The sequence below is a fragment of the Vidua chalybeata genome, chromosome 21, assembly GCF_026979565.1.
Source record: "Vidua chalybeata isolate OUT-0048 chromosome 21, bVidCha1 merged haplotype, whole genome shotgun sequence".
In the NCBI taxonomy this organism is placed as follows: domain Eukaryota; kingdom Metazoa; phylum Chordata; class Aves; order Passeriformes; family Viduidae; genus Vidua; species Vidua chalybeata.
This window is the reverse complement of record NC_071550.1, coordinates 2,416,148-2,427,849: the sequence shown is the minus strand read 5'-3', so window position 1 is coordinate 2,427,849 and position 11,702 is coordinate 2,416,148. Positions and strand designations below refer to the sequence as shown.

Genomic DNA, 11,702 nt, shown 5'->3' with positions numbered 1-11,702 from the left:
AAAAAATAATAATTTACAGAAGAGCTCTTACAGTAATGCACATTAAAATTAGATGATTAGAGATGTATTTAGAGCGCCCCATCAAAAAGCACGGGGTGTTTTGGGTTCCTGGCCCAGAGGACCCTCTCGTGCTGACAGCAATCATGGTTAATCCCAGGCAGTGAGGACTTGACACCAACTGATGCTCTGGAATGAAGCCTAAGAAACATGGGCAAACTCGGCTTCCCATTGATCCCATCGAGCTGAATGCTGTCCCTAAATCTGACACTTGGCCAATGCCCAGGCTAGGTGAGTTCATTGATTCAGAGCTTGGCCACAAACCCCTTTGCCAAGCCAAGGTTTGTCTCTGCTCTCTCCTGTCACCCAGCACTGTGGGTGACACAAGAGGAGGTTGCTGTGGCTAAAATTACCCCAGAGCAGACAAATTTCATCCACACTGGAGGATCCTGAAGGGATCATGCAATGAGTTTAACAGGACCCATCTGCACATGATATGATTGAGATATAGTATTGATGAATGGAAAATCGGGAACTGAGATTCCCAGAGAAAAGCTGTTCTTTGACCTGAAATATCACCCTTGGAGAAGCACTTAGCAGAGCCAGAGGGTTTGCGAGGCTTTCTCAGCCATCCCACCAAAGCTCAGCTCCACAAGGCAGGGGTGGATTGGGTTTAACTGCCTCCTGCTTAAATTAGACCCAGCCTACAAAGGAACAGAAGGCAATAATGACACTTCTCCTCGAGAGTTTTGTGCATAATAAGCAGTTTCTGACATCAGTCAGATCAGGACTCGCCAACATGATGCAGCAACAAGCTTTGGCAGGAATTCTGTCCCTGGCAAAGCATCTGATTCTATTTTCATTTGTTTTAGAGACAGTTACTCACTCACCATATGTGTGCAGCTGGCTCCTGCTCCAGCCCCCGCAGGTCAGCAGGAATCTTTCCATGACTCCAGCATCTTGAAAATAACCACCTTCCCATCTTCCAGAGGTGAACAGCCAACCCAGTGAGGCTCTGTCTTTTGGGGTAGTCAAGTGTCCCTGCTATAGGACAGCACACATTTTTTACGTGCATCAACCTTTTTTTGGGTTCACTGGGATCCCACCCACGCTGACACCGGACTTTCCCTCCCTGTCCTGATTCCTGCAGCAGGGAGGGAGCAGTTTTCTGGGGCAGAGGGGATGCAGGCAGCCCCCAGCCCCACGAGCATCCCCTGGTTTGTTTTTAGAGCAGCAGAGGCTGGCAGCAGCAGATTATTCTGCCCAAAGGCAGCCTGAGGTGTCACGTAGATGGAATACATCAAACATTACTGTCTCACCGAGCCTCACACCAATCATTTATTTCTTTAGAAACTGCAGACTGCTCTAGTTTTATATTTCGCAAGTCACCTGTAAAATATATATCCATAAAACTCTTCCAGGAGGAGGATTCCCACAGGGACACGGCAGCCTGGCCTGGCTGAGCTCCACAACCCGACCATCTGCGCTGGCACTGCTGCTCCCCAGCCTGCAGGGTGCTCAGTGCAGGGCTTGCTGCTCTGCACATCCCTCACTCCCTCGGGATGCAAAGCTGTCAAACCCCAAATGACACCCCAAAACTCTGCAGCCCTGGGGAGCTGGGAGAGCCGGGGGCTCAGAGCGCTGCTGCAGGGCTGCACCCGGGGCTTGCAGGGCTGCAGAACTGGGAATTAGTTCCACTTTCTGCTAAAAATGTCTTTTTATTTGGTTAGTCTGATAGGCTGCGTTATTATTTACCACATGCGAATCTCCTCAAACTGATTAAAGCTGACATTCCCAGCCACGAGATGAGATCTGGAAAGAAGTAATAAGGGAAAAAAATATTTCACAAGGTTTTGCACTTTAGATTTACAGGGAGGATCAATTAAATTTAAAATTTAAGGGCCAGACTCAACCCTAAATCTCCTTTAAGGAAAAGGAAAGAGTTAATTCCCTCATTTGTTTTATTTCTTGCTCAGCAAAACCCAAGGGAGTTTAAGATGCCGCTGGTTTTGAATGGTGCTTTTGGATATGACTGGAAGGCAGCAGTGAATGCTTGAAAAACACCATGTTAACACTTTATTATCTTTAAAACCTGAAGAATTATGGATGCCTACATGGCTATGGAATTGCTGGGGAAGTAATTGTTTCTGGGTCACCCAAGGAAACTTGTTAACTGTTTTTCTGAATATTTTCTTGAGCATATGGATTTTTATTTAGTGATTTCTGCCGGGGACCAAATGGTGCTGAGTGCCAGACATTTATAAAGCACAATCTCTATTTCAAATAAAAAGTGGCCAAAATGGTCAGTTAGGCTGTGGAAAGCATATTTTTCAGAGATAGAGAGAAAGAGAGAGGAGAGTCTTGCAATGAGTTCATTCCCCCAGCAGCTAGGTGGACATTGTTATTTTTTGTAAAACAGGTGTGGAAAGGTTAAAGACCAAATTTGGGTGTGATTTTCCTGAGGTTCAGGTATTTTATAGGGTTGAATACACCTTAAAGCCTCCTTCACACGAACCTGTAAATGAGAACCCTTCCATAAAACCTTGCTTACGCCTGCAGAAGTGTAATGTTTAGCTCTCCACAAGTAATAGTATTGAAAGCTTTCCTAGGCAGGGGTCAGGCCCATTTTATTGTAAGTGCAGATCCATTCAAAGTGCAAAAGGACTGAGCTAAAGGACATCTCGATATTACAGGGCTGTTACTCCAGCTCCAGCCTAAACGGCCTGAGCAGGCTGAAGGCAGCAGGGCTGGAGGTCACCGCCCCCAGGGAAAGATCACACTCACAAAATGACTCAAAAATGGGGAGGGGACAGCTCTGCAGGTTTGATTCCTCTGCTCATCTCGGGCTGAAATGAGAGTGACTCCGTGGACTAACACTGGGGCATTCATCCACACAAGTCGGGCGTTTGCTGGCAAAAATTCCCCTCCAAATGGGAAGAAAAAGATGTTTCCATTATGAAATGGTTGTGACAACTCAGCTGCAGTTTTTTGCCCTCAGCTTCGAAGTCATCTCTTGCATTCCTGCCTCAGCACACCACCTTAGCGGCCCTTCACGTGCAGCACCACAGCAATTCATCATTACCCAGTCTCCAAATTATTCTAGTGTTGATTAAATTAGTAAATGCAATCACAATCTGAAGCAAGTTAATTGAGAGAATTTATTTGGCCCTGACAGTTTTATGCATGTTTGATTAAGTATTATAAGGTTTGTTTTTGATTTTGCATAATTTAACTTTAAATCCTGCACCGGGTGGGGGAGGGAGCATCAACTATTAATGACCAAAATAAACCCTTTTAAGAGGCATATATTTATGATTTATTTCTAAAGGCAGTATCTTCCAGATTTTTTTGTTCTGTTGCCAAAGTGACAAATACGTTTGAGGCAATATTTTGAGCCGACCGCTTCTCGCTATAAATCTTGCGAAATGTGCACAATTCATTAAAAGTTTTGAAAGAAGTACAAGTTAGCATTTATATTGCAACAAGTGACATATAAATGTGTATGTTTGTCTTCAGAGCAGGCCATCAAACATCCGAGGCCCCGCCGGCCGCGCTGACGGGGACTAATGGCCCGCTCCCGGGGCTGATGATGAGTTTCATCACAAATCTTCAACGCTGTCAGCACAAAACTGTTCAATCAACAGGAATATGAGTTGTGTCTTTAGTAAAATTAGCACGGGGAAGAAATACAGCCCCGAGGGTTGTGGGCGGGTTCCCTGCGGGCTCTGCTTGCAGCCCTCCCTCAGGATCTGATCTCTCTGAATGTCAAAGCTTCCCTCCCTGCCTGTGAAAAACACCAATCACTTGGGTTTTTAACATCTTAAAAGTTTATTAGTAATAAAATGGTTATAAAAAAAAATAGTAATAAAATTAGAGTATTAAAAAATTTGGACAATGAGGATCAGGACACTACGAGACAATAAAAAGCAAAGAATTTGGGACGTCCAGGTGTTTTTGGGCACTGAGCTGCCAAAACCATGCCCTGTGAACAAAGGAATAACCCTGAAAAGCAACAGCCTGTTGCATATTCATACATCTCATACAAGATGCATAAATTCCTTGCAAATTAAGAATTTTTCTGGTTTTTGTCAACTTCTTCCCCTTAATCCTGATGGTTCTATAAAGTTGGAGAGAAGGTGGAAGGACGTTTGTCTTTTCTGATAAGGAGGCTGTAACTCTTCAGGTTTCCTGTAGCTGTTATCTCTGTGCTAAGAGTTTCTTGTTTATCTTATCCCTTGAGCTAGTAAAAAAGTATCTTACATTTCTATTTTAACATTGTGTTGTCACCTAAAACTGTATTTTGCACACCACTTAAAAAGGATTAATGCAGTATTCCAAAATAACCCTCCATAACACATACAGGATTCAATTTAATATTTGGGAAGAGCCAATAATAAAATGTGCACTTTTCACACTGCCTGACCCCAGGGCAGTTCCTTCCTGACGGAGCCTTTGAGCAGCAGAGAGGTCCAAATGTGCCAGGCAGAAAATGGAACGGGGCTGTGCTGATTTTTGTCACAGAATCAGGGAATGGTTTGGGTTGGAAGGGAATTAAAACCTCATCTCCTTCCACCCCTTGCCAGGGGCAGGGACACCTCCCACGAGACCTTGAGCTGGAGGTCACCCTGACCTAACAAGGTCGTAGCAGTGGTGCACACACTGTGTTTGGGTTGTGGGGTCACTCAGTGGAACTCCCTGGGGTTTTCTGGAGGGTGGGAAAGGTTTGTTTTTGATTTTGCATAATTTAACTTGAAATCCTGCACCGGGTGGGGGAGGGAGCATCAACTATTAACGACCAAAATAAACCCTTTTAAGAGGCATATATTTATGATTTATTTCTAAAGGCAGTATCTTCCAGATTTTTTTGTTCTGTTGCCAAAGTGACAAATCTGTCTTTCCCACCCTCCAGAAAACCCCAGGGAGTTCCACTGAGAGGAAAGACCTTTGCCAGCCAGGGGATTCCTGCAGGACACCAGGAACCCCCCCAGTGCCACACTTCCATCCAGCAGCACCCTCGTGATCCCCCCGAGGCAAGTGGAAACACAAAGTGCCTTCATCCTTTTGTTGCTCGGGCTGAAATTCCCACCTCTGGGTTATGGCTCCAGTCCCAAAGAAAGGCAGAGGGAAAGGAGTGGAATGTGGGAGGCTCTCCTGCTGATCCAAGTCACCAAACAGCCGTTCCCAGTTCCAAGCTACTGGGGAAATTTGGGAGAACTCAAATATCAGCACTGCAGCACTGGGAGGACAAAATAAACTTGGAATTATTACATTTTAGGGGCGCTGCCATCCAACTCAGCAGGTCGCTGCCGTTCTGGGGTGCCACTGAATTCTTGGAACAAAAGAGTGAGGTTTTCCTGTGACACCTTCTAGGAAGAGTGACAGAAACTGCTGAGGTGCTTCATAAACTCACAACTCTCTGCACAGGAGCTGATCTAAAAGACAAAACGACACAATCATTTTCAATTTCCTCATTTTGTGCATTAAAACGCTCACATTTACCAGGCCTCTCCCCAAGCATGGATTTTTAAGCCCGTGAAGACTCCAAAAAGAACCCAGCACTCAGCAATATATGGATTCCACCTTCCTGATCCATGCTGGGAACAGTCAGGGAGCTGCTGCACGAGGGGGCTCCGCACGCCCCCTTCTCCCTCCCTCCCACAGGAGGGGCGTGGGGGACGTGGAGATGCCAATTTCCCAGGAGAACGCCCCAGAATTCCCTGATCCAGAATTCCCTCGGGTGTTTCAGGATCAAACTGCTCTGCAGGGCAGGGGAAGGGCCCGGCAGGAGCTGCAGGACACCGGGAGAGGTTTGGTCTGTGCGGAGCAGCAGCTCTGAGGGGTGACAGATGGCCTGAGTTATTATTATTTAATGTTTTTTCCACCGTGGCACTGCCCAGACAGAAAGCAGGGCAGGGAGCCAATGCCAAAGTTGTGTCTCCTTTCCATTATGGAGAAGAATTCCTAATTAAATCTAAGGGCAAACAGCAGGGAGGAAGCTGTTTTCCTTCCCTTTATGTTCCTTTGAACTTTTCTCTACCTGTTCGTTTTTTAAGAACTTTTTGGGTCTTTGGGGGATTCTCTGGACAACTCTTAGCCGCCGTTCCGGTTACGCTGGACACGGCACCTCAGCCCCGGTGTGACCCCCGGTGTGACCCTCGGTGTGACCCCCAGAGTGACAGAGTGACCCCCCCCCCCCGGTGTGACCCTCGGTGTGACCTCCTCTGTGTAATCCCCGGTGTAACCCCCGGTGTGACCGCTGGTGTGACCCCCAGAGTGATCCCCCCCACTGTAACCCCCGGTGTGACCCTCGGTGTGACCTGCTCCGTGTAATCCCCGGTATAACCTCCTCCGTGTAACCCCCGGTGTGACCTGCTCCGTGTAATCCCCGGTATAACCTGCTCTGTGTAACCCCCGGTGTGACCTGCTCCGTGTAATCCCCGGTATAAGCTCCTCCGTGTGACCCCCGGTGTGACTCCCGGTGTGACCTGCTCCGTGTAACCCCCGGTGTAACCCCCGGTATAACCTCCTCCGTGTAACCCCCGGTGTGACCTGCTCCGTGTGACCCCCGGTATAACCTGCTCTGTGTAACCCCCGGTGTAACCCCCGGTATAACCTCCTCCGTGTGACCCCCGGTGTGACCAGGCCCTGCCACCCGCCGTTGCCAGGGCAACGCGTCCCCGCCACTTCCGGCCGGGCCGGCGCGGCGCGATGACGCCATCAGCGCGCGCCGCCGCTCCCCGCCCGCCGCCGCCGCCGGAACCGGAGGAACCGGAGCCGCCCCCGCACATGCGCAGAGCGGGCGCCCGGCGGCCCGGGCCTCGCTCCGCCCGGGCCCGGCGCGGCCATGGGCACCACGGTGAGTGCGGGGCGCGGCCCGGCGGGCGGCGGGGCCCGGGCCTCGCCCTGCGGCGGCGGCCGCTCCTCCCCGGGGCCCGGCGGCGCGGCAGCGCTCGGTCACTGCCGCCCCACCCCCGTCCCCGGGGCGAGTCGCGGCCGTGCGGGGCTGCCGGGGAGGGCCGGGCCGAGCTCCCTCCCGCAGCTCCTTCCCCGAGCGGCCGCGGCCCGTTCGGGGCCGGTGCGCTGTGGGAGGAGTTGGCGATTCCGCCCCTCCCGGCGCTCGCCCCTCGGCTCTCCCCTTCCTTTGTCATTGTCCCCAACGGGGCGCGGCTCCTCCCGGAGCACTCGGGGCCCGCCGGAGGGTCCCGGCAGCTGCGGGCGGGCCGGAGGTGCCGGCGCTGCTCCTCCGGGCGCGGCCAGCGCCCCGAGCCGCGGCCGGTCCGGCCCGCGGTGCCCGGTGTGCGCGGGGGTTTGCGCTCCTCGCTCGCCGAGCGGCCCCGCTTTAACGGAGAGCGAGTGAAAACGGAGAGCTACCGGCGATTTTAACGCCCTGGTGCTGGGCGTGCCTGCGGGACACGGAGGTGCCTCCCGCTGGAATCCTCGCGGCTGTGGGATGATGCCCCCCAAAAGACCCAGAATTACGGAGTGGGTGTCCAAACCGTGGGCGTCACCCGCAGAATGCGACCCAAAAATGGGGGAGAATCACAGAATCACAGAAAGTTTTGCGTTGGAAGGGACTTAAAGAGTCACCCCATCCCACCCCTTCCATGGGCAGGGGCGCCAGGCTGCTCCAAGCCCTGTCCAGCCTGGCTTTGGGCACTTCCAGGGATCCAGGGGCACCCACCCTGTGCCAGGGCCTGCCCACCCTGCCAGGGGAGGATCTGCTATTCCAGATTCAGTTTGGAAAGTCTGTGCTCCCTGCTTCGTGTTCCATGTAACACTCTGTGGCAGGAGAAGGTGACCAGCACGGCTGGGTTGGGATTTTCTGTCCTGGCATTGAGTAGCAGCTCCCTGATTGTTCCCAGCATGGATCAGGAAGGTGGAATCCATATATTGCTGAGTGCTGGGCTCTTTTTAGAGTCTTCACGGCCTTAAAAATCCGTGCTTGAGGAGAGGCCTGGTAAATGTGAGCGTTTTAATGCACAAAATGAGGAAATTGAAAATGATTGTGTCGTTTTGTCTTTTAGATCAGCTCCTGTGCAGAGAGTTGTGAGTTTATGAAGCACCTCAGCAGTTTCTGTCACTCTTCCTAGAAGGTGTCACAGGAAAACCTCACTCTTTTGTTCCAAGAATTCAGTGGCACCCCAGAACGGCAGCGACCTGCTGAGTTGGATGGCAGCGCCCCTAAAATGTAATAATTCCAAGTTTATTTTGTCCTCCCAGTGCTGCAGTGCTGATATTTGAGTTCACCCAAAGAGCATGAACCCACCAAAGGCTGTTTGTTCCCGTGGTGGGCGCAGCAACTGTTCAAGGGTTTGCTGGAAAACTTTGTGAAGGAAAGTTGCAGGGAGAGGCTGCATCGCCAGGAGTGGAATGCCCTGAGTCCCCAGCATGGGATTTTTGACCTGTCTTGCTTTAGTCCTCCAAAAATATCTCTGAGAGCAAACTGTGAGCAGTTCGTAGCCATGGATGAAGCGTGTGGGGTCACCTGCTCCAGAGCTGGGTTGGGTTTAGGCAGTGTTGGTTTGGTGTCTGAGCAGTTCCTGTGCCTTGCAAAAGCCACGTTTCTGACTGGCATTTCCTGGCTCCAGACACCTAAAATTATGAGGGTGTCTGTGGTGCTTGAGGAGAACCCTTGGTTTCCTAAATTCCTTAAATCATAATTTAGCCCTCACTCCTTTTTGGTAGTCCCTGATCCGTGCAGATCCAACACTGCCTCAAAATTTCTGTAAGGGCAAAAAGGATTTGGAACATGGAGCTGAGCAAGAGAGATCAGAACTGGAATTTCCATTTCCATTGATTTTGAAGCAGGAAACAGGGCAGAGACTTCCCCACTGATACACATTGAATCAGAGAAGGATTTTGATATCAAAAATACAATTTCCTGCAGCTTTATCATTTGCTCTGTGGTTAGTTCTGTTAGTAATGAAACTAAAGAATTCTTGAAGTAACTCTTGAATTAGTTTTAATTTTCAGGACAGTCAGATTTTTGGTTCAACAAAGGAAAGATCTGCCTGGATCTGAACACATGGGTGTGTGAGGGGTCTGGGGAAGTCCCTGTTGTTTTCCAGCATTATCTGATGAGTGCATTGTCATTTCATAATTCCCGGAATTTGGCACATCAGAAGCCTGGGGTGAAGCAGAGAGCAGCTCAGAGGCTCCTGCTCATCACTCACACAACAACAATGGGTGTGTGGCAGGATGTTAAGATTATAAATCCTAAACACTGCAGAAGATCAAGATAATTCCACTTATCTCTGCAGGTCCCCAAGGGGAGAAATAAACTGCTGGGTGCCTTTGAAAGGCTGCCTGGCCTTGCCTTGCAGTGACAGTGAGAGCACAAGGCTGGCCTGAGCCAGGGGAGGTACATCCTGTGGAGTGTGAAAAACATGATTGCCTCATTGTTCTTCCAAGACCTGCCATTATTTTCAGTTTGTTTATTTGGTGAAGCTTTGCCAAGTTTGGAAATGAGCACAAATCTGGAATCCACTTGCGAAAGTACTCAGAGAACTCTCTTTTTTTTTTTTTTCTTTGCTTTTAAAGGAAATGTGACCCCATGCAAACACATACATTAATATTACTGCTCTCACATGAATATTGTTGCTCAGGTGGGTGGGCTCTGAGGGTGGCTGTTAGATTAGGAAAGATCTATGAATTAGCCAGGATCATTTCAGACCAAACCTCTTTGCTGCATTTACACTGGATAAAGTTTATAACAGACTGCTGCTGGCTGGGGAATTTATTTGGAACCTGGCATGGAAATTAAGTGCATTTATGTGGGGAATAAGAAGCAAAACAAAGATGTTTTAAGGGAAGTTGAGGTTTGTGAAGCAGTTGTGAGCGCTGATACTGAAATCAGCTGGGATGAGTTGCTCTATTCAGCTTCAGGAGAACCGAAACTTTCTGTTGTCTGTGATATTTAGAGAAAGTTTCTCTTGTCTGTGTTATTTACCAGCACCAAACCAATCTGCTCACTGTGCCTCCCCGCAGGTGTGTCCCTCCGCGGCCATCCAGCGCAGGCTTAGCCGTGCCGGGCCGCCGGCTGTGTGGCGCTGCCATCTGATGTGTGCCCCGCGGCCGGTGGCCTGGGGCGGGCTGCGCGGGGCCGGGCCCGATGCCGGTGATCCCCATTCCCCGGCGGGTGCGCTCGTTCCACGGCCCGCACACCACCTGCCTGCACTCCGCCTGCGGCCCCGTGCGCAGCGCGCACCTGGTGCGCACCAAGTACAACAACTTCGACATCTATCTCAAGTCGCGATGGATGTACGGCTTCATCCGCTTCCTGCTCTACTTCAGCTGCAGCCTCTTCACCTCCATCCTCTGGGTGGCTCTCTCGATCTTGTTTTGCCTTCAGTACCTCGGCATCCGCATCTTCCTGCGCTTCCAGTACAAACTCTCCATCATCCTGCTCTTGCTGGGGCGGAGGCGGGTGGACTTCAGCCTCATGAATGAACTGCTCATCTACGGGATCCATGTGACCATGCTGCTGGTGGGGGGGCTGGGCTGGTGTTTCATGGTCTTTGTGGATATGTAAATAAAACCAAGCGCATGTGGGATCAGCAGGTGACTTTTCTTCTAGCCCCGAAATGTGTCAACATCCTCTTCTTCTTCTTTTTTTCTTTTTTTTTTTTTCCTAATATAAATTAATTTATTTCTCAGTGGTAATTTTTGTACATAAATTAACGTGCTTGTCTCTGGAATTTGTATCTATTTGAAGGTCGAGGTGCCATTTTGATTATCAAAGTGCAACACTTGACTGGGTGTTTTATTCTTTGCACAGTGCAGGTTAGTTCTTTTAATTAAGAGCTTATTTTTCTGCTGTTCCTGTATTCATGTGGCCATGAAAAAGGCAGTGATTTATCTGGAGGACAGAAGCCAGATAATTTTGCACTCCACACTCTTAATCCATCTTCACCATTTTCCTAAAAATGTTCCTTAATGTCTCAGGCATGTAATAAGTATCTTTCTTGTAGGTTTTCCTTTGGCATATTCCCAATAAGAATCTGGGCCCAAAAATCAACAGACTGTAGGGCTTTGGGATGTTTTTTTTCCTCTTTTATTTTTAGATTTATGCAAGACATACATCTGCCCCACTCTCCTGTTTCATCCACTTTAAGGTGATTTGAGTGGCTTTGTCCTTTTCAGGCATTTAGTGCTGAGTAACTGAGTCTTTCCCTGATAGCACAGACCCACGGGAGGGATGGGAGCAGGGCTTGCTATCATGTGCTCCTGAAATTCCCAGTCACGGCAAATATGTTCTCATTTTGCAGTGATTATGGGGGACCCATTGCAATGATCCTCAGTGTTGAGATCCTGGCATTTGGTTCTACCTTTCCCTGAATTGATTCGTTCCAGCTTTCTCACAGAGATTTTTCTGTCTCACGGAGCACAACGAGGTGAGGCTGTCTTACCTAGGAGAGATTGGAAGCAGAGCACAGTCTGAGCTGGCAATAGCTCTTCCCTGAAATGACACAAATTGTTCTACCTCTGCAGCAGGAGAGGGAGGGTCACTGCAGAGTGTTACCAACAGCTCAAAAAGGCAGTTGAATTTTAAGCTCAGTTCTATTGGTCTTGATCGAAGATGTCACTGTGCAGTCAGTTAAGTAACTCTATTTATGGAGCCCAGAAGCTGGCCTAAAGTTTATTTTTATTCTGCTTTTGTTTGTTTGTTTTGCCTTATGATGGAATATTGCCTTTTCCCCTGCATT

At 49.4% G+C, this 11,702-nt stretch overlaps 1 protein-coding gene and 1 long non-coding RNA gene across 6 annotated transcripts; one reads left to right on the top strand and one right to left on the bottom strand.

The window, feature by feature from the left end:
• Positions 1 to 5,247: 5,247 nt before the first annotated feature.
• LOC128798665 (uncharacterized) lies at positions 5,248 to 6,591 on the bottom strand. 4 transcript variants are annotated; one of them, XR_008434505.1, is made up of 3 exons: positions 6,547 to 6,591; positions 6,393 to 6,482; positions 5,248 to 5,429 (listed from the first exon to the last, which is right to left on the bottom strand). It is a non-coding gene; the product is annotated as an uncharacterized LOC128798665 (long non-coding RNA). The 4 variants fall into 4 exon arrangements; XR_008434503.1 differs by having other exon boundaries at positions 6,419 to 6,482; XR_008434504.1 differs by lacking the exon at positions 6,547 to 6,591 and having other exon boundaries at positions 6,419 to 6,526.
• Positions 6,592 to 6,717: 126 nt separating this feature from the next.
• On the top strand, positions 6,718 to 10,553 carry TMEM250 (transmembrane protein 250). 2 transcript variants are annotated; one of them, XM_053962397.1, is made up of 3 exons: positions 6,718 to 6,853; positions 8,022 to 8,185; positions 9,985 to 10,553. In XM_053962397.1, the coding sequence occupies exon 3, from the start codon at positions 10,109 to 10,111 to the stop codon at positions 10,526 to 10,528; it is 420 nt and encodes a 139-aa protein (XP_053818372.1). In that variant the 5' UTR covers positions 6,718 to 6,853; positions 8,022 to 8,185; positions 9,985 to 10,108; the 3' UTR covers positions 10,529 to 10,553. The 2 variants fall into 2 exon arrangements, with proteins under 2 accessions (XP_053818372.1, XP_053818374.1); XM_053962399.1 differs by lacking the exon at positions 6,718 to 6,853 and adding an exon at positions 7,359 to 7,479.
• Positions 10,554 to 11,702: the final 1,149 nt, after the last annotated feature.